Here is a 27,836-nt window from a genome sequence, read left to right as displayed (position 1 = left end):
GTGGCGTGGAAGGAAACTGTAGAGGAAAAAAAAAAATTACTATTTTTGCACATAAACATGGCAAGCAGATTAGACACAAACATTCTTGGCCAACCTCCAGATAGCATTTAGTAAGGGGAATTTGGAACGCCAAAGTATAAGGTACACCTATCATATCCCCCCCCCCTCTCATGGGCCATTTCTAACATTATGGGGTGTGTGGAAATCTTGGACAGGTAACCCTCTTCACTTCATTGAGAGATGAATGCCTAAATACAGGGTATTACTTGGAACAGCCCCTCCTTAGTTACACTATTGGCAGCCCACTGGACAGGTAAGAAGTGTCATAATACAAAGATAGAAATACACACTGTACACATTTGAGCACATTTGGACATTCTGCTATTACCTGTCAAGATAATGATAGGATACAAAAACTTTTAACATTACCATTTGAAAGTATACAGGCAGGCCCTTGCACTACATGCTTTTGGGAATTCATCCATAAATCTGACCAGTAAAGAGGTGGGTATAGTGTGTATGGGTTTGGCAAAGTCAGCAGATAGATGATTAAGGATAGAGAATTGGGATCAGCTGACTTAGCAGTTGGGGGAGGGAGGGTTACTAAAAATGATTTGGGGACACCACAAAAAATAAGCCTCTGCCACTCTGTCAGAATTTAAAGCTAAAATAAAATTTCTAAACATTTTAGGGGGTGTTTGGGGTAAAGCACTACTATGGAGCTGATAAAATACATTAAGTGACTACATGAGGTGAATATAGGGCCAGGAAAGAACATGCTGGGGAGGTTAGTGAAGGCAAATATGTATGAAGGACTAAAAAAATAATTACATAAAAATCCAGCATGCATGAGGACAAAGGGGACATTCACAGCATATTACAATCATGGTAATTAGGGAATGAGGAAAGAAATACAATATATTAGCACACATTAAATACAATGAAATGTGATATTAAGGATAAAAATCTTACCTTCATATACTCCTTCTGCAGGACCTGTATGATGGCAGAACAGGTCTCTGGGATAATGATACCCAGAGCCTTGGGGGAGATGCCTGTCAAGAACTTCAAGTCCTGCAGTCTTCTCCCTGTCGCCAAATACCGCAGGGTAGCGACGAGCCTCTGCTCCGGAGTGATGGCTTGCCTCATGCAGGTATCCTGCCTGCTAATATAAGGGGTCAGCGAAGCCAGCAGACGGTGAAATACGGGGTCCGTCATCCTGAGAAAGTTCCTGAAATCAACAGGATTATTCTCACAGATCTCACGGAGCAAAGGCATATGAGAGAACTGGTCACGCTGAAGCAACCAATTCTTGGTCCATGAACTCCTCCCCACCCTGTTCATGGACTGGACTTGTGTCAAGGTCAGGACCCCAACACCAAGCCCCCGCACAGCACGAACTCTACGAGGAGTACGCATATGCAACATGGCTAGAAAACGGTCGGCTGCTCAGAACGGAGTAACAGAACGCACTGAAGAACAGCAAGGCCTGTGAAGAGCGACCTGAAAAACAGTAACGAACGAACAAGAATACAATGACTAAGTCACGCGGAACTTGCTTGCACGCACCACAAGCACAAACTGAACGGCAGAAAACTATCTGAAAACCACGAGTCTGAAAAAGCGCGAATCGTCTCTCACCAAACTTTTACTAACACGAGATTAGCAAAAGGAGCCCAAAGGGTGACGCGCTTGGTTCTGAACTGGCCTTTTCTAGTCTCGTCATACGTGCTTGACGTCAACAACTTTGTGCGACCGTGTGTACGCAAAACAAGTTTGAGCCAACATCCGTCTGAAAAAATCCTAGGATTTTGTTGTCGGAATGTCCGAACAAAGTCTGATCGTGTGTACGGGGCATTAGAGGTGCTGGGGGACAGATGCAGCATCTGAGCGATGCTGCATCCACCTAGGCAAGTATGATTCTGAAATAAAAAGAAAACCCATACTTCTCTTTTAAAATATGTTTTAGTCATCTTATCCCTGTCTATGAAAATATATATAAAAGAAGTTTCTATGCATTTTATCAAAGTGGCATATTATATTCTTTATGTTCTCATTTACCCTGGATACAAACTGTTCTAATGCGGCCTGATGCCATTTCCAGATGAGGAAGATGGCATATATAAATCTCTTTTATAACTGATTCTTTTTGTTTTTTCTGTAATAGACATTATGATTCTCATTGTCCATAAAAATATTAGCCAAACTGGGTATAAATTTGGTCCCTGTGCTGACTGTACTATGGCACTTTGTATATGGTAAATAAGGAGTTATCATTGTGGCACTTTTGCAAATGATGTTAGCACTAGGCACTTTTAATTAATTTGGAGGCACATAATATTCACAATATCGGGTATGTTGTACATATAATAAGGTATCACAGACTTTTTCTTATATTGGAATGACATTTCATGTATAGTTACTTAGGCAGGTGTTTGAAGTAGTACACTTACATACTCATTAATACGAATGCAACATTTTTGTGTCATAAATACAGTGGGGCAAAAAAGTATTTAGTCAGCCACCAATTGTGCAAGTTCTCCCACTTAAAAAGATGAGAGAGGCCTGTAATTGTCATCATAGGTATACCTCAACTATGAGAGACAAAATGTGGAAACAAATCCAGACAATCACATTGTCTGATTTGGAAAGAATTTATTTGCAAATTATGGTGGAAAAAAGGGAATTTGTCAATATCAAAAGTTCATCTCAATACTTTGTTATATATCCTTTGTTGGCAATGAGAGGTCAAACATTTTCTGTAAGTCTTCACAAGGTTGTCACACATTGTTGCTGGTATGTTGGCCCATTCCTCCATGCAGATCTCCTCTAGAGCAGTGATATTTTGGGGCTGTCACTGGGCAACACGGAATTGCAACTCCCTCCAAAGGTTTTCTATGCGGTTGAGATCTGGAGACTGGCTAGGCCACTCCAGGACCTTGAAATGCTTCTTACGAAGCCAATCCTTCGTTGCCCGGGCGGTGTGTCTGGGATCATTGTCATGCTGAAAGACCCAGCCACGTTTCATCTTCAATGCCCTTGCTGATGGGAGGAGGTTTGCACTCAAAATCTCACTATACATTGCCCTATTCATTCTTTCATGTACACGGATCAGTCGTCCTGTTCCCTTTGCAAAGAAACAGACCCAAAGCATGATGTTGCCACCCCCATGCTTCACAGTAGGTATGGTGTTCTTTGGTTGCAACTCAGAATTCTCTCTCCTCCAAACACGATGAGTTGTGTTTCTACCAAACAGTTCTACTTTGGTTTCATCTGACCATATGACATTCTCCCAATCCTCTTCTGGATCATCCAAATGCTCTCTAGCAAACCTCAGACAGGCCTGGACATGTACTGGCTTAAGCAGGGGGACATGTCTGGCACTGCAGGATCTGAGTCCCTGGCGGCGTAGTGTGTTACTGATGGTAGCCTTTGTTACGTTGGTCCCAGCTCTCTGCAGGTCATTCACTAGGTCCCCCTGTGTGGTTATGGGATTTCTGTGATCATTTTGACCCCACGGGGTGAGATCTTGCGTGGAGCCCCAGATCGAGGGAGATTATCAGTGGCCTTGTATGTCTTCCATTTTCTAATTATTGCTCCCACAGTTGATTTCTTCACACCAAGCTGCTTGCCTATTGCAGATTCAGTCTTCGCAGCCTGGTGCAGGTCTACAATTTTGTTTCTGGTGTCCTTCGACAGCTCTTTGGTCTTCACCATAGTGGAGTTTGGAGTGTGACTGTTTGAGGTTGTAGACAGATGTCTTTTATACTGATAACAAGTTCAAACAGGTGCCATTAATACAGGTAATGAGTGGAGGACAGCGGAGCCTCTCAAAGAAGAAGATACAGGTCTGTGAGAGACAGAAATCTTGTTTGTAGGTGACCAAGTACTTATTTTCCACCATAATTTGCAAATAAATTCTTTCAAAAATCAGACAATGTGATTGTCTGGATTTGTTTCCACATTTTGTCTCTCATAGTTGAGGTATACCTATGATGACAATTACTGGCCTCTCTCATCTTTTTAAGTGGGAGAACTTGCACAATTGGTGGCTGACTAAATACTTTTTTTCCCCACTGTATTGCTAAAATAATACATAGCATACATACCATTTGCATGAATGAATGTTTGTCTGATTTTCATCTTACCTCTCCATTCGTATTTGTGACTCCAATATAATTTTGAAGTTGTTCAATATCCCCTGATGGACCTGTGATCAAAGAGGTGCCAGTGTCTACAATTGCTTGACATCCATCACTGCAAAATATCACTTGGCCTGCTACCTGTATGCTGGAGAAAAATTAGACCCTTAGATTATTCACTGTAATGTATGAAACCACATGTAACATGTAACAAATCATGTTGTAAGGCATATCTTCCTGATGTAGTAACACCTTACAAGTGACCTATGACGGCAGGGCACCAGTTAATGTTATATTTATTATGCAGCTAAGCACATTTACAAGAGATCAGGAACATGCTGTCTTGTTCCTAATCATGTGATCACTTTGACTAGCCCATTTTAGTAGTGAGAGCTGTGTACTTGATATGTGAGGATATGCACCTTAAAAGGAAAGTTCAAAAGATTCTGCTCCTCCTCCCCCTTCTACTTTTTTTTTTTTTTAAGGGGGCAGGTAACTATTTCTGGCAGGTACCCACTCTCCTACTTCCGCTGGAATTGCCTATTGGCAATAGGAAGTTGGCCCCCGCCCGAAGCCTCCTGGAATATGTCACAGCCATGTCATGTACAGTAAGCAAATGAGCCAGGATAAGCTAAAGAGACAGAATAAACAAACAGACTAGGGTTTCCTCCTAAATCATACCAGGCCCTTCAGGTCTAGTATGAATTTTAAGAAGAATTAAAAAAAGCAATGAGGTCCCCCCAAATTCTGTACCAGACCATTTATTCCCAGATACCTCCACCATGTGAATGAGTACCCCTACTCATTCACAAATAAATCAAATAAACAATTTAAAAAACACACACCGTGAGCAAAAAAAAAATTCTACAAGGTATGTCAACCGTCAATCACATCGTCCAGCAACATAGATCCATGTCAATCACTGACCTCCCGAAAAAAAAAATGCCACCTACCGACGGTTATGTCTCGTCATTCCTGCCAACAGGTCTGCGGATGATCTCTCATATATATACAATGGGACGGGGTAAAGTAATTGACCAAATGTGGACATGACCATATTTGGTTATTAAAGTCATGGGTCTGGAATTATTCTTTGTGGGGGGGTTCCCAACTTCCCATATTAACAACTGTACCAGACTCGATCTAGGATAAGAACCTTGTATAAATGGATGGAATCCCCTTTGTTTACAAATAGAATGAAGCAGCCAGGAGCTGTCATTTGCTGGCAATTTCAACACTTTTTTCTTTGTAAATATCTGTGTTGCTGTAGTGGGTTGTATACAGTGCATCCGGAAAGTATTCACAGCACTTCACTTTTTCCACATTTTGTTACAACCTTATTCCAAAATGGAATAAATTCATTATTTTCCTCAAAATTCTACAAACAATACCCCATAATGGCAATGTGAAAGAAGTTTGTTTGAAATCTTTGCAAATTTTTTAAAAATAAAAAAAAAAAAAAAAATCACATGTACCTAAGTATTCACAGCCTTTGTAATGACGCTCAAAATTGAGCTCAGGTGCATCCTGTTTCCAGTGATCATCCTTGAGTAGTTTCTACAATTTGATTGGAGTCCACCTTTGGTAAATTAAGTTGATTGGACATGATTTGGAAAGGCACACACCTGTCTATATAAGGTCTCACAGTTAACAGTGCATGTCAGAGCACAAACCAAGCCATAAAGTTCAAGGAATTGTCTGTAGACCTTCGAGATAGGATTGTATTGAGGCACAGATCTGGGGAAGGGTACAGAAAAAATTCTGCAGCATTAAAGGTCCCAATGAGTACAGTGGCCTCCATCATATATAAATGGAAAAGGTTTGGAACCACCAGGACTCTTTCTAAATGGGCCACCCAGCCAAACTGAATGATCTGGGGAGAAGGGCCTTAGTCGGGGAGGTGACTTAGAATCTGGTGGTCACTCTGACACAGCTCCATCATTTCTCTGTGGAGAGAGGAGAACCTTTTAGAAGATCAACTATCTCTGCAGCACTCCACCAATCAGGCCTGTATGGTAGAGTGGCCAGACAGAAGCCATTCGCAGTAAAAGGCACATGACAGCCCACCTGGAGTTTGCCAAAAGGCACCTGAAGGACTCTCAGACCATTATAAACAAAATTCTCTGGTCTGATGAAACAAAGATTGAACTCTTTGGCCTGAATGACAAGCGTCATGTCTGGAGGAAACCTGGCCAATACCATCCCTACAGTGAAGCATGGTGGTGGCAGCATCATGCTGTGGGGAATTTTTTCAGCGGCAGGAACTGGGAGACTAGTCAGGATCAAGAGAAAGATGAATGCAGCAATGTACAGAGACATCCTTGATGAATACCTGCTCCAGAGCTGTAGACCTGCGACTGGGGCGAAGGTTCATCTTTCAACAGGACAACGACCCTAAGCACACAGCCAGGATAACAAAGGGGTGGCTACATGACAGCTTTTTGAATGTTCCTGAGATGCCTAGCCAGAGCCTAGACTTGAACCCGATTGGATCTCTGAAGAGATCTGAAAATGACTGTGCACTGACGCTCCCCAGCCAACCTGATGGAGCTTGAGAGGTACTGCAAAGAAGAATGGGAGAAACTGCCCAAAAATAGGTGTGCCAAGCATGTAGCATCATACTCAAAAAGATTAGAGGCTGGAATTGTTGCCAAAGGTGCTTCAAGTATTGAGCAAAGGCTGTGAATACTTATGTACATGTGATTTTTTTCGTTTTATATTTTTAATACATTTGCAAAGATTTCAAACAAATGTCTTTCACATTGTCATTATGGGGTATTGTTTGTAGAAGTTTGAGGAAAATAATGAATTTAATCCAAATCCATTTTGGAATAAGGCTGTAACATAACAAAATGTGTAAAAAGTGAAGCGCTGTGAATATTCTCCGGATGCACTGTACATCGCCTAGATGTGTCAGGGCATCCCCCAGACAGGATATTTATTAGAGTTTTGTATTTTTTATGTTTTACTTTAAAAATCACTACTCCCAACCACACAGCTCAATGCTATTCTCAATACATAACTGTCACTGGCAGCTCGAATGGTTCCTGATCACTTGCAAGCTGGAGGCTTCATTGAGAAAGTAAAAGCCTCCTAAAAATTAAAAAATGATGTGTGCATAGGTACATACAGTATCTCACAAAAGTGAATACACCCCTTACATTTTTGTAAATATTTTATTATATCTTTTCATGTGACAACACTGAAGAAATTACACTTTGCTACAATGTAAAGTAGTGAGTGTACAGCTTGTATAACAATGTCAATTTGCTGTCCCCTCAAAATAACTCACCACACAGTCATTAATGTCTAAACCGTTGGCAACAAAAGTGAGTACACCCCTAAGTGAAAATGTTCAAATTGAGTGTAGGAAAAAATGATTCAGTGGGCGGCACAGTGGTGTAGTGAGTAGCACTCTCGCCTAGCAGTAAAAAGGGTCGCTGGTTCATATTTCAAGCACGACACCTGCCTGGAGTTTGCATGTTCTCACTGTGCCTGCGTGGGTTTCCTCCCACACTCCAAAGACATGCTGGTGGGTAAATTGGCTTTTGTCTAAATTGGCCCTAGTATATGAATGTGAATTAGGGACCTTAGGTTGTAAGCTCTTTGAGGGTAGGGACCGATGTGAATGTACAATGTATATGTAAAGTGCTGCATAAATTGACGGCGCTATATAAGTACCTTAACCTTTCATGACTAAGCCTATTTTTGACATTTGGTGTTTACAAGTTAAAATCCATATTTTTTTATAGAAAATTACTTAGAGCCCCCAAACATTATATATATATATATATATATATATATATATATATATATATATATATATATATTGTTTTAGCAGAGAATCTAGAGAATAAAATGGTGATTGTTGCAATATTTTTTTACACGGTATTTGTGCAGCGGTGTTTTAAACGCAACTTTTTGGGAAAAGGGACACTTTCATGAATTAAAAAAAAATCAAACAATAAAGTTAGGCCAATTTTTTTGTATAATGTGAAAGATGATGTTATGCCGAGTAAATAGATACCAAACATGTCACACTTTATAATTGCACGCACTCGTGGAATAGCGACAAAATACGGTACCTAGAAATCTCCATAGGCAACATTTTAAATTTTTTTTACAGTTACCAGGTTAGAGTTACAGAGGAGGTCTAGTGCTAGAATTATTGCTCTCCCTCTGACGATCGTGGCGACACCTCACATGTGTGATTTGAACACCAGTTACATATGCAGGCGCGACTTCCGTATGCGTTTTCTTTGCTGCGCGAGCTCGCGGTATGGGGGCGCTTTAAAACATTTTTTCTCTTATTTATTTTTATATTTAGAAATTGTGTTTTTAAAAAAAAAAAATTTGATCACTTTTATTGCTGTCACAAGGAATGTAAACATCCCTTGTGACAGTAATAGGTGGTGACAGGTACTCTTTATGGAGGGATCGGGGTCTAAAAGACCCCCGATCCCTCCTTTGCACTTCACAGTATTCAGATTGCCAAAAACGGCGATTCTGAATACTGTATATTTTTAAAACCGGCTCCATTGGCAGCCGAGTAAACGGGAAGTGATGTCATGGCATCACTTCCGCGTTTACAATTAGAGGGCTGGAACGAAGCCACTCACAGCTTTGTTCCAGACTGTCAGCAGCTGTTGGAGGTGGCGCATTGGTGATCGGGCCTCCCGGTGGATCGGGAGGCCCGGTAAGAGCGGCGGGAGGCGGCGGGAGAAGGGACGTCCCCTCCCGCTCCTCCGGTATAACATCCGAGTGGCTTTTAGCTGCATCAGTTGTTATACATGGATAGCTGATTGCCCGCTCTACAAAATGGCACTGGGATGATGCCTGCAGCTGCGGGCATCATCCCAGTAAAACCCCCAAAAGCTGAGTATGCAGATCTACGTACGCTCAGTGGGAAGGGGTTAAATAATAATAATAATAATTCGGTCTTAGGGAGTGTAAGAGGACACAGGGCCACACAATGAGATTGGAGGAGAAGTGATTTAACCTTAAGTTTAAGTATAGGGGGTTTTTCACTGTCGGGGCGATAAGGATGTGGATCTCTCTTCCATAATTGGTGGGGGTCAGCGGGGAATAATTATATTTTTAAAAGAATCTTGGACGTGCATCTTAGTGAACACAACATACAGGAATATGGGAAACAATTATCGACACTGACACACGTACACCTACACTGGTTGAACTGGATGAACTATTGGCTTTATTAAGGATGGGCGAGCATGAGTTCGGGACGAACATTGGCTGCTCAGAAGTTCTCCAAACAATCGAATTATAGGGTCATTCGACTGTTTGTTCGGTCTGCTGAATGATCACAATGCACTGTGCCGCCGCACAGTGCATTGAAAGCCCTGATTGGCTGAAGCAATGAAAGCTTCACCCAATCAGGGAAATATCAGAGCCATGATTGGATGCTCTCATGATGACTGCATCCAATCATGGCTCATTGCTCTTAATCCCACCCCACGCTATAAAAATATTGTTTCCATAGCGGCCATTTGTAGTGCGATAGCGGCGTGGAGAGAGATAGAACAGGGCTCTGTTCAGTGCCATTAGAGAGTTATAGTGTGCTATTCTGATTCTATTGTCAGTGTAGAATATCAGTTTAGTTTGCATCTAGGGATAGTTCAGTGTGAGTGTAGTGCGACCATTCATCTCTACATTAGTGTAAATGTAGAGATAGTTCAGTCATTGCAAGTGTAGTGCAACCATACATCTTTAATCAAGGGATTATTCAGTCAGTGTGAGTGTAGTGACCGTTTAACACAGTATATTTTTTTTGCGTTACTGCAAGTTTAATGCCATATAGTTCTGTGCTTTACTGCAAGTTTAACACCGTATATTTCATTGCATTAGTGCAAGTTTAACGCTGTATAGTTCTGTGCGTTACTGCATGTTTAATGCCATATTGTTCTATCCTTTCCTCCTCCTTACTAACCCCAGTCTGCCCCTGCTATATCCCATGACCTCTCAGCAGCCTCCACTGACAGGGATGATGGTATAGCGAAGGGTGTCCCCAGGTCCTTGCAGCACATTTGCCAGCAGCACATTTGCCAGCAGCACATCATCAGCTGTAGACTATAGCCGGCAAATTTCTTTGCCCCTCTGCTGCAGCAGAAAAAAATATACAGTCCCTGTCAAACAGGTGAGGAAAAATTGTTCTTTGGGTGTTAAGTGTGCCCATGAAACCTACACCAAAAACATTCCTCCAGATGAAATCAACACCCACAACACCTAGAAGTCCTGCAGAGATTCCACAACCCAAAAACACTTAATCCACAACATCGGCATCAGGAGCTTCATAGCTGCTGGTAATCGAGGACTGATTCATTTTGATAAAAGTCAGACGGTCCAGGAAGTCTGTGGACAGTTAAACTTGTGTTCTATGATCCGTAACAAAACCTCCAGCAGCACTGAATGCACGTTCGGAAAACACGCTTGATGCAGGGCAGCCCAGCAACTCAATAACATACTAGGCAAGTTCTGGCCACTGGTCTATTCTCAAGACCCAGTAAGCCAGTGGATCGTTGACTGGAAAGCTCTCCATCTCTGTTTTCGCCCCTAGATAATCATCCACCTTGTGATGCAGATGCTGCCGATGGGATGTGGAAGCTGACAGCCCTGGGCGGTGAGGACTAAATTCAGAAATGCATCACTTAGGCGGCCACCTTCTCCACCTCTCCTCTCTCAACCAACAGAAGCCTCAAAACTGCATTTTCCACGACACTGTAACCTACCAGAGTCAGGAAAAGCGTTCGATAAACTCCTCTTTAAGGTGTCCTCAAGAGATTTTATCTTCTGCACTCTCTGTGGGGACAGGATGAGTTCTGAGACTTTTCCCTTGTAACAGTGGTCAAGGAGGGTTGCCAACCAATAGTGATCCTTTCCCTTTACGCCACGTTTTCTTGGGTCCTTTCGCAGGCTTTGAAACATGAGGGAGCCCATGCACCGTAAATTTGTGGAGGCTTGAGAAGCAGACTCCTCACGATCACTAAGGATTACAATATCTGGAACTGCCTCCTCCCAGCCATTTACTACTCCCAAGGGTTCTGGGGATGGAAAACCATCTCTTACTGTTTGACGTATATGTCTTCTTCTGCTTCAATGCCTCAGAAACTGCCAGAAACTGCCAGAATCCTCCTCCTCCTCTTGTGTGTTCTGTGGCATAGGAACAATGGTGTCTGCATAAAGTGGGCCCGGAAGGGAAGGGAAGTCCTCTTCTCCCCGCTGCTCTGCCTCAAATGCCCTGTCCATAATGCCACGCAGAGTCTGCTCCAGCAGGAACACTGTCACGTACCTGGTAGGAGTCTGAAATGACGAGGTCAGCCTCTCTTGTATCTCCAATCCAAGCCCCACTGGAGATGGAACAGATGGTGGCAAGGATCAGGAGGAACACAAGTGCCTGTGAATGCTGCGAGCAGAACTTGCCGGAAGTGTTGCAGACTGGGAAGTGCAGGCAGGGTTTCTGGTGAAAAGCTGGAACGGCCAGCACAGGTACTCGGAAACAGCGTGGAGCCAAATAGGAGACAGGAGCGAGGACATCAGGTAAGCCGGGTTCAGTAACAGGCGGGCAGCGAGGTACCAAGGTATAAACAGGAGCAAGGTCAAACAGGAATCCAGGATCATGAACCAGTAATCAGAGTAATCAGAGTCCAGAAACAGTGTCAGGAAGGCCAGGGTTTCAGCAACAGGAAGTCAAGTCAAACAAACAGGGTTTCAGAATCTCAGGACACAGCTGAAGATCAAGCAGCACCTGTCAGAAATCAGAGCAACCCTTAAATAGGCTGTCTGGTGCCAATTGTGGTCAGATGTGTGTTCCTGTGCAAGGAAATCTGCCGATTCCCTTGAATGCGCGCATGCGCACGTGTGCGTGCCGGGCGCATCCTGACAGTTCTCTTACATTGCCCCCCCCTTAAGGGCAGCCTCTGGATGCCCTTCAAGTGTCTTTTCTCTGGGTGCCGTTGAAAAAAGGCTTGCACTAGTTTGGGAGCATGCACATCTGAAGCTGGTTCCCAGGAATTTTCTTCCGACCCATAGCCTTCCCATTTAATGAGGAACTGTGTTTGGTTATACCTTCTTCTACAGTCCAACACGGCTTCCACCTCAAATTCCTCATTCCCTTCAATGAGCAGCGGAGGAGGAAATTCAGAAACCCGATCTGGAAATGGATTTGGCACAGCTGGTTTCAACAAAGAGACATGGAATACAGGGTGGATCTTTAGATTCTTGGGTAACACTAACTCGAATGCTACTGCATTAATTTTCCTCTTGACTGGGAAGGGTCCCAAAAATTTTGGGCCAAGTTTTCTTGAAGGACAGCTCAGTTTCAAGTTTGTTGTGGAAAGCCAGACCTTGTCTCCAGGTTTAAGGTTCAGATTACCTCTCTTCTTCTTGTCGAAGAACTTTTTATTGCTTGCTTGAGTCTTGGAGATTGTATCTTGCAGTAATTGGTTATTAGTACTGAGGAAGTTTAATCTGTTTTGTACAGCAGGTACAGATGATTCAATGGCCAGCTCAGGTAAGAAAGAGGGGTGGTACCCATAATTGGCAAAAAAGGGCGATTGCTTGGTTGCAGAGTGGATGGAATTATTGTATGAAAATTCTGCCAGTGGGAGAAGTGATAGCCAGTCATCTTGTGCAAAAGAGGAAAAACACCGTAAGTACTGCTCGAGGGTTTGATTGGTTCTTTCAGTTTGTCCATTAGTTTGTGGATGGTAGGCTGTGGAGAGGCGGAGTTCAATGTTCAGTGCTTGGCATAATGCCCTCCAAAATCTAGACGTAAACTGCACCCCACGATCAGAGATGATGCTATCAGGGACACCATGTAATCTTACAATCTCCTTGATGAAAGCTGAGGCGGTCTCTGTAGCCGAAGGAGTTCCTTGTAAGGGTACAAAATGGGCCATCTTGGTCAGACGATCCACCACAACAAACACGGTGGTGAAGTTTTCGGATGGGGGGAGTTCCACAATGAAATCCATGGAGATCATGCTCCATGGTTTCTCAGGTACAGGGAGTGGCTCAAGTAGGCCCCAAGTTTTGGCTCTGTCCGTCTTATTCCGAAGGCATGTCACACAAGAGTTAACATATCTTTTGCAGTCTTGCATCAAGTCTGGCCACCACAATGTACGAGAGATCAGATCGGCCGTTTTGCGAATTCCAAAGTGGCCCGCTAATGGGTGGTCATGACATCGCCTCAGGACAGCCACTCTGAATTGCTCAGGGATAAAGATTTGCTCCTAATGAAAGTACACACCATCCCTCAATTGAAGAGCCAGATCTTTGGAAGGTGGTTGGTTTATCACATCTGCTTTTATCTCAGACATCAAATCCGCCTGAAGAAGCAAAAAATTTTTGGCTGGTAGAATAGTATCAGGTTCTGAGGATATCACTGGGTCGCTGAACATACGGGACAAGGCATCCGGTTTACCATTCTTTGAGCCAGGACGATAAGTTATATGGAACATAAAACAAGAGAAGAAAAGTGTCCACCTTGCCTGCCGGGGTCTTAGTCGTCTAGCCGTCCTCAAGTATTCGAGATTTTTATGGTCCGTGAAGATGAGGATGGGGTGAGCTGCTCCTTCCAGGAAGTAGCGCCATTCTATAAGTGCAGCCTTGATAGCCAGCAATTCTCGGTCTCCAACATCATAGTTCTTTTCAGAAGGATTTAATTTCTTAGAGAAAAAGGCCACAGGATGGAGCAAAGATTTGGGACCTTGGCGTTGAGACAAAATAGTGCCCAGTGCACTCTCAGAGGCATCCACCTCCAAAACGTAGGCTAAGGATGGATCAGGATGTTTCAAGATAGGAGCTGACGTGAATAAAGTTTTTAACTGTTCAAAAGCTGTTTGAGCTTCAGGGGTCCATCGGAAAGGAACATGCTGCTTTGTTAACTGAGTGATGGGAGTGATGATGCCAGAAAAGTTCTTGATAAATTTTCTGTAAAAGTTGGCGAATCCCACAAGTCTCTGAACAGCTTTCCTGTCGACAGGGGCAGGCCATTCCAGGACGGAAGTGACTTTCTGTGGGTCCATGGAGATACCGTCAGCAGAGATGACAAGTCCCAGGAAATGTATGGTTGGTTTTTCAAAGTCACATTTCTCAGCCTTTGCATAAAGGCGGTGTTCCCTCAGCCGACCCAGTACTTTCTTTACATGAGTCCTATGCGATTCTAGAGTTTCAGAGAATATAAGGATGTCATCCAGATACACGATGACAAATAAATCAAGGAAGTCCCGAAAAACGTCATTAACCAGATGTTGGAATGTGGCAGGGGCGTTGCAGAGTCCGAATGGCATGACTTGATATTCAAAAAACCCGAAGCGTGTTCGGAAGGCCATCTTCCATTCATCTCCCTCCCTGATTCTGACAAGATTATAAGCACCTCTCAGATGCAATTTGGAGAACACTCGTGTCCCACGCAGCCTTTGAAAAAGTTCAGGGATCAGAGGCAGAGGGTACCGGTTTTTAACAGTGACCCTGTTAAGGTCACGATAGTCCACACAGGGCCTAAGGGTATGGTCTTTCTTTTCCACAAAGAAAATACCGGCCCCTGCTGGTGAAGTGGAGGGCCGGATAAACTGTTTTTCAAGGCTTTCATCTATATAAATCCGCAGGGCTTCTAGTTCAGGCTCAGAGAGAGGATAAATTCGCCCAAATGGGATCTCGGCCCCTGGTAAAAGTTCAATAGGACAATCATATGTTCTATGGGGAGGAAGAGTGTCCGCTCCTTTCTTGTTAAATACAGCCAGATACTCGTGGTAGACAGCAGGGACCAGATTAGAGGTTTCATGGTCAGGGAGGATACCCAGGAGGGGTGTGGTATTGAAAGTCTTTTCAGGTAGGCAGTGAATTTGGCAGTAGTCAGAGGAGAAGGAGATGTCTCCGGTAAGCCAGTTAATGTGAGGATTATGTGCCTTCAACCATGGAATGCCAAGGATGACCGGGAACATGGGAGAAGCTATGATATCCAAACGGAGGAATTCATGGTGGCCGGAAGAAGTACGGCAGGAAATAGGTAAAGTCTCTTGGGTAACTGGGCCTGATTTAATGCCGGAACCGTCAGCCAGATGAACATGGAATTCCTGGTTCTTGGCACATACAGGAAGCTGGTGGAGAGAACCAAATGCAGAGTCCATAAAACAACTACAGGCCCCAGAGTCTATGATTGCAAGTACAGGAACAGTATTTTCAGAAAACTGGAGCACAATGGAAAGAGAGACATGAGACTGGTACCTCCCTGAGAGATGCATCATGTGAGGCTGACGGGAGAAAGACCTGCGGGTCTTTGTTGGGCAAGTCTGTATAAAGTGACTCGCCTCCCCGCAATAGAGACACAGATTGTCCTTTAATCGATGAAGGCGTTCATCAGGAGAAAGGGGTGGTCTTCGAAAACTTCTATGAGGAGTCTTATGCAGTTCCCTCCTTCTGGGGGATGCAACGGATGAGGATGCAGGAATGTCAGACCTTGAAGCCACAGAAAGGGTTCTTTTGAACCTTTTGGATTGCCTTTCACGTAATCGTCGATCGATCTGAATGGTTAGATCGATCAGGTCTTCCAGGGATGCTGGAACTCCCACTCTGGCAAGCTCATCCTTTAAGGTGGCAGACAGTCCTAGTCAAAACTGGTGGCGAAGTGCGGAATGATTCCATTGGGTATCTGCACTCCATACACGGAAGTCAGTTACATATTCCTCAGCAGGCCTTGGACCTTGCTGTAATTTGCCAAGCATGAATTCGGCAGTCTGCTGGTAGAAGGGGTCTGCATAAAGCTGAGCCATGGCTGAGAAGAAAGAATCCGTAGTTGTCAGGACAGGGTCATGTTGTTCCCGGAGATGATGAGCCCAGGAAAGGGGTTCATCCAATAGTAACGTAATGATAAACTCCACCTTGATGTTTTCAGACGTGAAGGTCCGGGGTAACAGGGAGAAATATAGTTCACAGGAATTCCGGAATATGCGAAACTTCTTGCGATTTCCGGAGAATCGCTCAGGCATAGGCACCCTGGGTTCAGGAGCGGAAGCAACCTCATGGAACAAGCCAGGCTCTGTTTGGGTATATGAATCAGAGACCAAAAGCGGAGCACAGGCCAATGCGACATTCTCATCGTGGGGAAATCACTCTTCCATGCGACTCAGATTTTCTTGTAACTTCTGCACAATATTGGATAGCACAGAAATAGATCTGTAAATGTCCTCTGGTGGAGAGGCCTCCCTTTCAGACTCCATTTGTGGCTGCTTGATACTGTCATGTACCTGGTAGGAGTCTGAAATGACGAGGTCAGCCTCTCTTGTATCTCCAATCCAAGCCCCACTGGAGATGGAACAGATGGTGGCAAGGATCAGGAGGAACACGAGTGCCTGTGAATGCTGCGTGCAGAACTTGCCGGAAGTGTTGCAGACTGGGAAGTGCAGGCAGGGTTTCTGGTGAAAAGCTGGAACCAGCACAGCTGAGAGGATGGACGGCCAGCACAGGTACTCAGAAACAGCGTGGAGCCAAACAGGAGACAGGAGCGAGGTCATCAGGTAAGCCGGGTTCAGTAACAGGCGGGCAGCGAGGTACCAAGGTATAAACAGGAGCAAGGTCAAACAGGAAGCCAGGATCATGAACCAGTAATCAGAGTAATCAGAGTCCAGAAACAGGGTCAGGAAGGCCAGGGTTTCAGCAACAGGAAGTCAAGTCAAACAAACAGGGTTTCAGAATCTCAGGACACAGCTGAAGATCAAGCCGCACCTGTCAGAAATCAGAGCAACCCTTAAATAGGCTGTCAGGTGCCAATTGTGGTCAGATGTGTGTTCCTGCGCAAGGAAATCTGCCGATTCCCGTGAATGCGCGCATGCGCACGTGTGCGTGCCGGGCGCATCCTGACAGTTCTCTTACAAACACAATGGGGATTGTGTTACTGATGCATGCATTGTCACGGCTCACCATCCTTGTAGCCTCCTCAAATGGTGACAGTGATGATATGCACCTGTCAAACAGGTGCTGAAAAATTACTCTCTGGGCGTGGGGTGCGCCTTCCCACCGTAACCCTAGAGTGATACTCTTGATGAAAGCAAGAATTGGCCTTGCTCTAAAAAATTGCAATGATATGCACCTGTCAAACAGGTGCAGAAAAATTGGTCTTTGGGTGTCGGTGGTGCCTTCCCACCATAACCCTATAGCCTCCAGTGCCCTGTCCATAATGCCACGCAGAGTCTGCTCCAGCAGGAACACAACAGGGATTGTGTCACTGATGCATGCACTGTCACTGCTCACCATCCTTGTGGCCTCCTCAAATTGTGACAATACAGTGCATGCATCCCATATGAGCAGCCATTGGTGTGGGGGAAAAAAAGCTGGCCTGAGCCTGTCGTTGGGCCATACTCTCACAGGTACTCATTGACGGCCCTCTGCTGTATGCGTAGCAGCTGCAGCATTGCCAAAGTCGAGTTCCACCTGGTGGGCATGTCAAAAATCAGGCGGTTTACGCGCAGGTGGAATTCCCGCTGAATTTCAGCCAACCGATATGGCTGTGTATGATCGCCTAAAATGGCTACAGACCCTTCTGGCCTGCTTTAGTAGACCTTTCAACCCTGGGTACCTATTTAGGAAAAGCTGCACCACCAAATTGAGGACATGTGCCAGGCAAGGCACATGTGTCAACTTTCCCTGTCCAAGGGCGGACAGGGGGTTTGTGCCATCATCACATACCACCATTCCTGGCTCCAGCTGGCATGGCGTGAACCACCTCCGGGCCTGTCCCTGCAGAGCTGCAAGAATCTCTGCTCTGGTGTAGTAACTGTCCCCTAGACACACCAGCTGCAGCACTGCATGGCACCTTTTAGCCTGACTCATTGAAGCCCTTTGAAGGCTTAGGGGGTACTTGAGGTTCATAAGATAGTTCAGCAGAGGAGGGCATGGAAGAGGAGAAGGAGGAGGGGGGGTAGAGCTGACAAATCTCTCATCACCAGCTGTATGGAGACGTGGGGGCACAACAAGCTGCAGCACTGAGCCCTGTCCTGCATCCTTACCAGTTGCAATCAGAGTTACCCAGTGTGCTGTGAACGAAATATATCGCCCCTGCCCGTGCTTGCTGAACCACATTTCAGCAGTAACGTGGACTTTGTGGCTGAATGCCTTGCCCAACGATGCAACAACATTGCCTTCCACATGGCGGTAGAGAGCTGGAATGGCCTTACGTGAAAATAAATATTGACTGGGAACCTGCTATTGTGGTACAGCCCATTCTGCAAATTCACGGAAGGGGGCAGAATCCACGAGGCGCAAAGGCAGAAGTTGTAGAGCCAGCAGCTTTGACAAGCTTGCATTTAGATGCTGGGCATGTACTGTCAAACTATTTTTCCGCACCTGTTTAACAGGTGCATATCATTGCAATTTTTGACAGCAAGACCAATTCTTGCTTTCATCAAAAGTACCTCTATAGGGTTACGGTGTGAAGGCACCAACGACACCCAAAGAACAATCTTTCCACACCTGTTTGACAGGTGCATATCTTTGCAATTTTTTACAGCAAGTCCAATTCTTCCTTTCTTCGAGAGTACCTCTATAAAGTTAGGGTGCCACGACACCCAAAGAATAATTTTTCCGCACCCGTTACAGAAGTAGAAATCCAAAGTCTGTGGTAGAGACACCAGAATTTATCCAAAAAATTCTTAATCTTGTTCCTATTGCACTACATTGTGGCCTCATCATACAGACTGGCTCCCCAAGCCGTTACTTACAAAATAAAGAAAGATTGCAGAGAAGATTTCATTTTTTGGGCTTTATAAATGCAATTATTGCTGCAGCAGTTTATATACACAGTACAGATGTGCCACTTTACAGGTGGACTAAGGGGACCCCCCCCCCGGGCACTATTTTGAAAGGAATTTTTCATTTTTATACTTTCACTTTAGGCATCAATAAATCAATGCTTATTTAAAAATGACGTTTTTTACAAAAATGTTTTCATTGATACATGTCCCCCAGGGCAGTACCCAGGGCAGTACCCAGGGCGGTACCTGGACCCCCATTGTATGCCCAATTACATGCATATAAGCCTTCAAAATGAGGGAGCGTGGCTTGCGCGTGACCGTAATGGCAGCTTGAGCTGTTAGCTCTGTCAGAGACCGGGGATATATCGACTTGGCCAGAGGGATACTGCACCTCCGGAGCCCACACGGAGCTCCGAATAATGGTCGAAACCTGGCTCCATGCTGTCCCACAAACGTAAGGAGGAAAGACAGCCTAAGAAGCTCACAGACTTTTTCACAATGCCAGCCACTGATGGGGAGAAATGGCAAGATGGCTCCGGCGGCGCGGCTGCTCAGGCCTCATCTTCTTACATTGACCTTCCAGATGAGAATCCCGGTGAATGGGACACGGATCCTGGGAATTACCCTCACATAGCCCGCTCACCAACAGCCCAGCTAAAGTGAGGATAAGGATGGATCCTGTCACACAGGCCTCAGGGGCAGTGAGTACTAATCAGCACACAGACACTGCGAGCCTAAACATGCAATCATCCATTGCAAGCTTTCTGACATCCGGACAACCGATGTTAGATACTATGATGAAAGACATGCTTTTATCTCTGCAATCATCCCTCATGTTCAGTCTATCCACTCTGATCCACAAATTTACAGCAGAAATGCAGGGCATGGGGAAGAGAGTGCAACACATTGAACATAAAATGGATGAATGTATCCTAACAGTGAATGACCTTATAGATGCCTACAAGGATCAAGCTGATGATAATGAGCATATAAAAGCAAAACCCGCGGACCTCGAGGACCGCTCGAGAAGAAACAATGTCAAAATCAGAGGAGTCCCCGAATCGGTCCTCCCTACAGACCTGCATAAATATGTGGCAGACATGTTTGACAAATTGATCCCTGAAGTATCTCAGATCGAACGCATTGTCGATCGCATACATCGTATACCTAAACCAAAACATCTAGATGTATTGGTCCCTAGGGACATCCTGATGAAAATCCATTTTTTCCCTACCAAAGAAAAGCTACTAGCGAAAGCCAGATCAGCTCCAGATCTCCCAGCACCTTACAATGGGATACACCTCTATGCGGATCTATCCGAGTACACCCTCAACTTGAGAAGGCAAATCAAAACCGTCACTAAGGCACTTAACAATCACAAGATTTCATACAAATGGCGCCATCCAGCCACTGTGGTGATCACCAAAAAAGGGACAACACACACAGTTTCCAACCCTAAAGATGGTCTCTGACTCCTGCATTCGTGGGGAATCATCCCTGAACTTCCCAGGAATAAGACTTCCTTCAACTCTAGCCTACAACAACCAGGACGTCAACAAAGGGAATTCCGAAGATCTACGGAACAATGATATATCCCATGGCAACTAACCACACCAACGACCTATACCCCCGGTCCGACTACTTGCTGAGTTACACCTGATTTTTTGATTCTATTGAACATTGCCTCCACTTCTGGTCAGTACATTGAAATTACTTACTGACCCTTTTTTTTTTAGCTTAAGTTTGACAGTTTTTTTCTTTTCCTTTTTTACCTTTTCCTCTTTTGTTGTATATCCACCGCTTCATAAAAATTGCCTGCTGTACAACTTTGACCCTTTAGTTCTCAGTCGGGGTGTTACCTCAACCTTGTTGCACCCAATATCACAAGCAATAACTGTATTATATGCTTTGTTGATTATACAGACAGAAACCTTGTGCGAATACAGAACATCAATCAATACCAGGACCTCCAAGGCACCTCAAGCAGATGCATAATCCAGCTCAATCACCGGAAGACAGCCACCTGAACAGATAATCGTAAGTCTTTTCCACAGAACACACTACCCACCTCACCATCATTATGGATATCAACATATTATCCATCAATGCGAAAGGCTTGAACCACCCAGCCAAGCGAGCATTCCTGTGGAAAACGGCCCAAGATAACACCCCCTACTGCCAACACAAATTATTTCCTCACATCTACAAAGCATGCTACTCTAAGAAACAAAGGGGGGTTCTTATAGCTATTAGAGACACTGTCACCCTCCATTTACAGGACTGTATCCTAGATCCAGAAGGCAGATACATCATTCTGCTGTGTACTATAGAAAATACTTTGTACACCATTGTGACTTTATACACTCCTAATCAGAGACAAATGTAATTCCTCAAAGCCACACTAAAAAGAATTAAAAGTGTGCAACAAGGGCACTTGCTGATATGCGGGGACTTCAACTTAGAACCGGACCCCGACATGGACTCATCCTCAGGTCCCAAAAGATTTGCATCCCCTCTGAATTCTTTCTTAACAACTAATGATTTGTATGATGTTTGGATGTGCTGTCAGGCGACTGAGAGGGACTACACGTTCCTTTCCCCGCATTACAACATCTACTCTCACATAGATCTGTTTATTGCAGATAAGTGGTTACTACAAAATATCCACACCTCCCTCATCCACAACATCACCTGGTCAGACCACATGCTTATTAGTGTTAAAATAAACAAAAATTCCAAACCACAATCCTACATATGGTGGGTGAACAATTTTCATCCTCCAGAATCCGTCTAACGCTATCTTCTTATCCCAAAAATTGGAGGAGTTTTTTTACCACTAACGTGGGATCTGTGGCTGACCCGGCAGTTTTGTGGAACGCTCACAAATCTTTTATACAAGGTTTCTTAGGTTTCTTCATACAATTGGGTTCCACTCTCAAGAAAAAAAAAATGCAGAAACTACAAGATTTGACTGCATCTATTGCAGCTGCAGATTAAAAAAACAAGTCTCATCCCTCAACAGCATTACAATCCCAGATTTTTAAACTAAGACATGAGCTTCGAGCATTGCTATTCGAAAGCTTTGAAACAAATCAATGAAAACTCAAAGCTAGATCTTATGTAACCAATAACAAGGCAGAGAAAGCCATGGCAAATAGAATTAAAGGACACCGACTAAAATCTAGAATAACACATCTATTTCATCCAAACACACATGACAAACTTCTGAATCCTCAATCTATAGCCGATGCATTCAGCACTTACTACAGTGAACTTTACAATCTTAAAGTAGATGGCTACACTCACCAACCAGATCAAATAGAGATCCAATCCTTTCTTGACCACATCCAGCTTCCATCTTTAATATCTGATCACCTCATGCACCTGAACTCACCATTCACGGTAGAGGAAATTCAAAAAACTATTGAACAACTTCCAAACTCTAAATCTCCGGGCCCAGACGGCTTCACTGGAGAATATTTCAAAACCTTACACTCAATACTACCCCCTCACCTGTGTGATCTGTACAACCATGCAACATCATCCTCCTATTTCCCAGAAGAAATGCTATCTGCTCTTGTAATAACATTACCCAAACTGGGAAAAGAACCCAACACTCCCCAAAACTTTAGACCCATATCTTTGTTAAATCTCGACATCAAGATATATGCAAAACTGATAGAAAATAGACTCATAGATATCTTACCATCACTAATTCACAGGGACCAAACAGGGTTTACTAGGGGTCGCCCAACTTCTTATGCAACCAGAAAATTGCTCAACATTACTCACCACACAAACTCGACTGGAATGCCTTCTCTGCTTCTATTTTTGGATGCAGAGAAGACGTTTGATAGAGTCAACTGGAGCTACCTATCCCTAACACTACAGAAATTTGGCTTTCGGGGCCGAATCCTCCAGGCAATACTTGCCCTCTATACCAAACCATTGGCAAAAGTATACACATCCAACTTGCTATCCACCCCGTTCCACATCACAAACGGTACGCAGCAGGGCTGCCCACTATCTCCCCTGATTTTCAACTTAGTAATGGAGCCTTTAGCTGAGCATATTATATCTAACCCCAAAATAACTGAAAATTTAGTTGCCAGCTTCTTCCCTCCCTGAAGTCCAAAAAACCTTAACCTGGTTTGGTAATGTATCCTACTACAAGCCAAATGCAACAAAATCCCAAATATTAGACCTCAGAATAGACGCAGTAACAAGAATCCTCCTACAAAATCAATTCCCTCACACATGGGCAGAATCTAGCATTCCCTACTTAGGCATTCAACTCACAAGATCTACAAAATCCCTTTTCCAACATAATTACATTCCCCTACGGTCCAAAATTCAGAATGATCTTCAAAGAATGCAGAAACTACAAGACTTGACTGCATCTATTGCAGCTGCAGATTTAAAAAACAAGTCTCATCCCTCACCAGCCTTACAATCTCAGATTTTTAAACTAAGACATGAGCTTCGAGCATTGCTATTCAAAAGCTTTGAAACAAATCAAGTGAACTTTACAATCTTAAAGTAGATGGCAACACTCACCAACCAGATCAAATAGAGATCCAATCCTTTCTTGACCACATCCAGCTTCCATCTTTAACATCTGATCACCTCATGCACCTGAACTCACCATTCACGGTAGAGGAAATTCATAAAACTATTGAAAAACTTCCAAACTCTAAATCTCCGGGCCCAGATGGCTTCACTGGAGAATATTTCAAAACCTTCCACTCAATACTATCCCCTCACCTGTATGATCTATACAACCACACAACATCATCCTCCTATTTCCCAGAAGAAATGCTATCTGCTCTTGTAATAACATTACCAAAACTGGGAAAAGAACCCAACACTCCCCAAAACTTTAGACCCATATCTTTGTTAAATCTTGACATCAAGATATATGCAAAACTGATAGCAAATAGACTGATAGATATCTTACCATCACTAATTCACAGGGACCAAACAGGGTTTACTAGGGGTCGCCAAACTTCTGATGCAACCAGAAGATTGATCAACATTATTCACCACACAAACTTGACTGGAACGCCTTCTCTGCTTCTATCTTTGGATGCAGAGAAGGTGTTTGATAGAGTCAACTGGAGCGATCTATCCCTAATGCCGTGTACACATGGGCAGACTTTTCAGCAACAAAGTTCTGATAGCCTGTCCGACAGACTTTCAACTGACTTTTGGTGGACTTCCGATGGACTTTCTAATGAACGGACTTGGCTACACACAATCACACCAAAGTCTGATGGATTCATACGTTATGACGTACACCAGACTAAAATAAGGAAGTTGATAGCCAGTAGCCAATAGCTGCCCTAGCGTCGTTTTTTTAGCATACAGACGAGCGGATTTCTGGGTCCGGCGGAGTTACGACGTAAAGATTTGAAGCATGTTCCAAATCTAAAGTCCGTCAGATTTTCGACTGGAAAAGTCCGCTGAAGGTCCGATGAAGCCCGCACATGATCGGATTGTCTGCCGGACTTGGTCCATTGGACCAGTCCGGTCGAAAAGTCTGACTGTGTGTACACTGCATAACACTACAGAAATTTGTTTTTTGGGGAAGAATCCTCCAGGCAATACTTGCCCTCTATACCAAACCATCTGCAAAAGTATACATGTCCATCCTTCTATCCAACCCGTTCCACATCACAAACGGTACGCGGCAGGGCTGCCCACTATCTCCCCTGATTTTCAACTTAGTAATGGAGCCTTTAGCTGAGCATATTATATCTAACCCCAAAATAACTGAAAATTTAGTTGCAGACGATGTAATCTTAATGCTAACACAACCAGCTTCTTCCCTCCCTGAAGTCCAAAAAACCTTAACCTGGTTTGGTAATGTATCCTACTACAAGCCAAATGCAACAAAATCCCAAATATTAGACCTCGGAATAGACGCGGTAACAAGAATCCTCCTACAAAATCCATTCCCTTACACATGGGCAGAATCTAGCATTCTCTACTTAGGCATTCAACTTACAAGATCCACAAAATCCCTTTTCCAACATAATTACATTCTCCTACGGTCCAAAATTCAGAATGATCTTCAAAAAGTGGCCAAACTTGAATTCCCCTGGTGGGGAAGGCTCGCAGCATTCAAAATGATTCAACTTCCACAAATACTATATCTTTTTAGATCTCTCCCTATCCCAATCCCTGCCAGCTACTTTAGGTCCCTCCAATCCTTGCTATCAAGATTTGTTTGGAATGGAAAGAGATCCAGGTGCTCCCATGCCAAACTGATCAAACACAGAATGTTCGGAGGTGTAGGGTACATAGACTTTCAAGACTACTACTCAGCCTCTGTATTGACCCAATTGAAAGAGTGGTTTCTGTCATCCCCATCTACACACTGGGGCTCTATAGAGGCAGAGTACAGTCCACATAACCCCATAAAACTATGGCTATACAGCACTCAAATGGAAGCGAATATCCCATCCTACGTTTCTCCAACTATGGTAGTTTTGATTAAAACATGGACGAGACTTCTCCAACAAACCCAAACCGAAATACCGTACTACAAATACTTCTACTGGCACTGGAAATAAGAAAATCCTGGACTGCCGCACTCTGAAGACAGACATCTTTATTCCATAAATTGATTAAAATCCAACAAAAGCCATCTCACAGGAATAGAGCATAGCAATAGCTAACACGTTTCACATCAAAAGATGTTTACTCATAGCTAAAGTGTTCAAGGACAAGAATACATATAAATAGAAAAAAGGATAAAAAACTACCAATCAGAAACTGGCAGTATAGCAATTAAGCAATTAAACATTTAAACATTTTTAAAAGACACACCTTGGACATCAATTTGACCAAACTTCCCAAAATGTATATGTACATATATATAATATATATATCAATGAGTTGTGAGCCAGTTGGTAAACCATAACATTGTTACATCTAAATGTTCATATCATAGTGGGATGACCAGTGCAATGGTAACAGCGCTGAAACATCATGAAAACAACACTAATAAAGATATAGACTAAGGAAAAATAAAAAAATGAATAGTAAAAAATTGTAATAAAAATGTGTATACTACATACATGTATATGTCAAAAATACATGTATAGTTGGATAGAGTGTTTTCTCAACAATGCATCTCTAGATACAAAGACAAATGTTGCCGTTTCAAATTGCTGTTACACATTGCATAACTCAAACACGAGAACACTATTACCAAAAAAAGCATGAATTAACAATGATAGATAGATCGTAATAAATAGCATATTAAACTGTTTAGATAATCCAAATGAACAAATCAATGGTGCATTAATATTGTTATAACCCCGGAATGTATGTTATCAATGCAGGGAGTGTTTGTATCTATCATAGGTCCATGAGAAACAGAGGAAACAGCGTGATCCAGAAACCCCTGCTCATTCGAGTAAAGAAAAAGTACTAGTTAGAAACAAAGGAGAGTTTCTTGCAAAACAAGCTTTAGGCTTAAACCAAAACTCGGCTTAAACCAAAATTAAAGTGAACATGTTAGTTCAGAGTTAATTATAGGTAAAATAACAAGGCTATGGAGGCAATCAGAGTCTCCTTCCATTTGCTGCAATGAAAAAAGTGGGACTATAAGTCTCTCTCTACCTACCAATACAAAAATTACTTTTCAAAATAAACCCATTCTAATCGTGGACAAAGTACTAAGACAAATGAGAAAATATATTTAGAGTATACAAAAGGGGAAACTTGTGACACAAGCCAAATCAAGGTCACACCCAGCCATTCTCTCAAAAAAGTCAAAGTATGTCGGCAGGTAATAAAAATACTAGAAAAGATCCAGTTAAAATATAATCAAAATAAATCAAACGGGCATTTGTAATGATAGGAACCACCCTTCATCTTCTCTACTGGCACTACACCACCTCATAGCCCAGGTTTCCCTCACAACCTGGACTAGAAAAGGAATAACACATCTACATAGCCTATATGACACAGAAAATCTCAAATCCTTTTCTATTCAAAAACAGTTCAACCTCCCTCAAAATGACTTATAAAAATATTTACAAATCAAACACTGCCTTAAAAACCTAACACGTATTCATCAACTCCAGCATGGGCCTTTCTAACATCCAGCCTACCATTGAAAAAAGGCATCACGCTGTTTTACAATATCTTCCAACAGAAGACCAATTTCACTAAATCAACTTCCCACTTACAATGGGAAACCTCCCCTTCTCCCCTCTTCAGTGGCAAAGAGCATGCAAGATCACTCAGAGCCACCAGTTGTTCCACATTGTGAGAAATAACTGTTAAAATAACCTTGAGATGGTACATCACCCCTGTTAAAATCTCCAGATTCGATCCTAATAGCAGCGATAGATGTTGGAGACAATGTGGATTAAGGGGGGACCTACTACACATTCTCTGGAACTGCCCTAAAATTCTCTAATACTGGTCGGAGATCTTTAATATCATATCTGACATTACTGAAACCACGAGAATGTGAAACCCAGCATTGGCAATTCTATCTATAGGAATTGAGGGCTACCCTCCAAAACTACAGCACACTATTATACACATACTTCTAGCGGCAAGACTAACAATAACGAGACACTGGAAAAACCACGCATCTCCAACAATTGCTGAGGCAATTGACTTTTAACCAAGATGATGGCGTCCTGCTCAGGGCGACCCCATACCTCCACTATTCAATGGTTTCCTTGGACCTCCTGGTATATGAATATTGGGTTAATCCCACTTCCTTGAGTATGCATGAAGATATTTCGTTTAACGATAAATAAGCTGATCTCTCTCTTGGACACAGACTGCTCCCACTGGGGTGTCTGAGGAGAGCTGGCTCTGCAGAATACTTGCCATCAATCCTGCCAGCTGGTGGGAATCGAAGTATACTCAATACTATAAGGCCTTGACAAACCTTACACTT

General features: G+C 43.4%; 1 protein-coding gene across 2 annotated transcripts in view; it reads right to left on the bottom strand.

The window, feature by feature from the left end:
* CTSE (cathepsin E) overlaps positions 1-27,836 on the bottom strand; it is a 553,970-nt gene that overhangs the window by 188,217 nt on the left and 337,917 nt on the right. For both annotated transcript variants that reach the window (XR_012241707.1, XM_073615874.1), the window contains exon 7: positions 4,149-4,290. Coding sequence is in view for 1 of the 2 variants with exons in the window: in XM_073615874.1 (XP_073471975.1) it covers positions 4,149-4,290 (142 nt within the window). In the remaining variant the exon portion in view is untranslated. The remainder of the gene's footprint in view (positions 1-4,148; positions 4,291-27,836) is intronic.

Source organism: Aquarana catesbeiana, linkage group LG02 (assembly GCF_042186555.1).
Source record: "Aquarana catesbeiana isolate 2022-GZ linkage group LG02, ASM4218655v1, whole genome shotgun sequence".
NCBI classification, from domain to species: Eukaryota; Metazoa; Chordata; class Amphibia; order Anura; family Ranidae; genus Aquarana; species Aquarana catesbeiana.
This window is presented reverse-complemented; position numbering and strand designations above follow the sequence as displayed.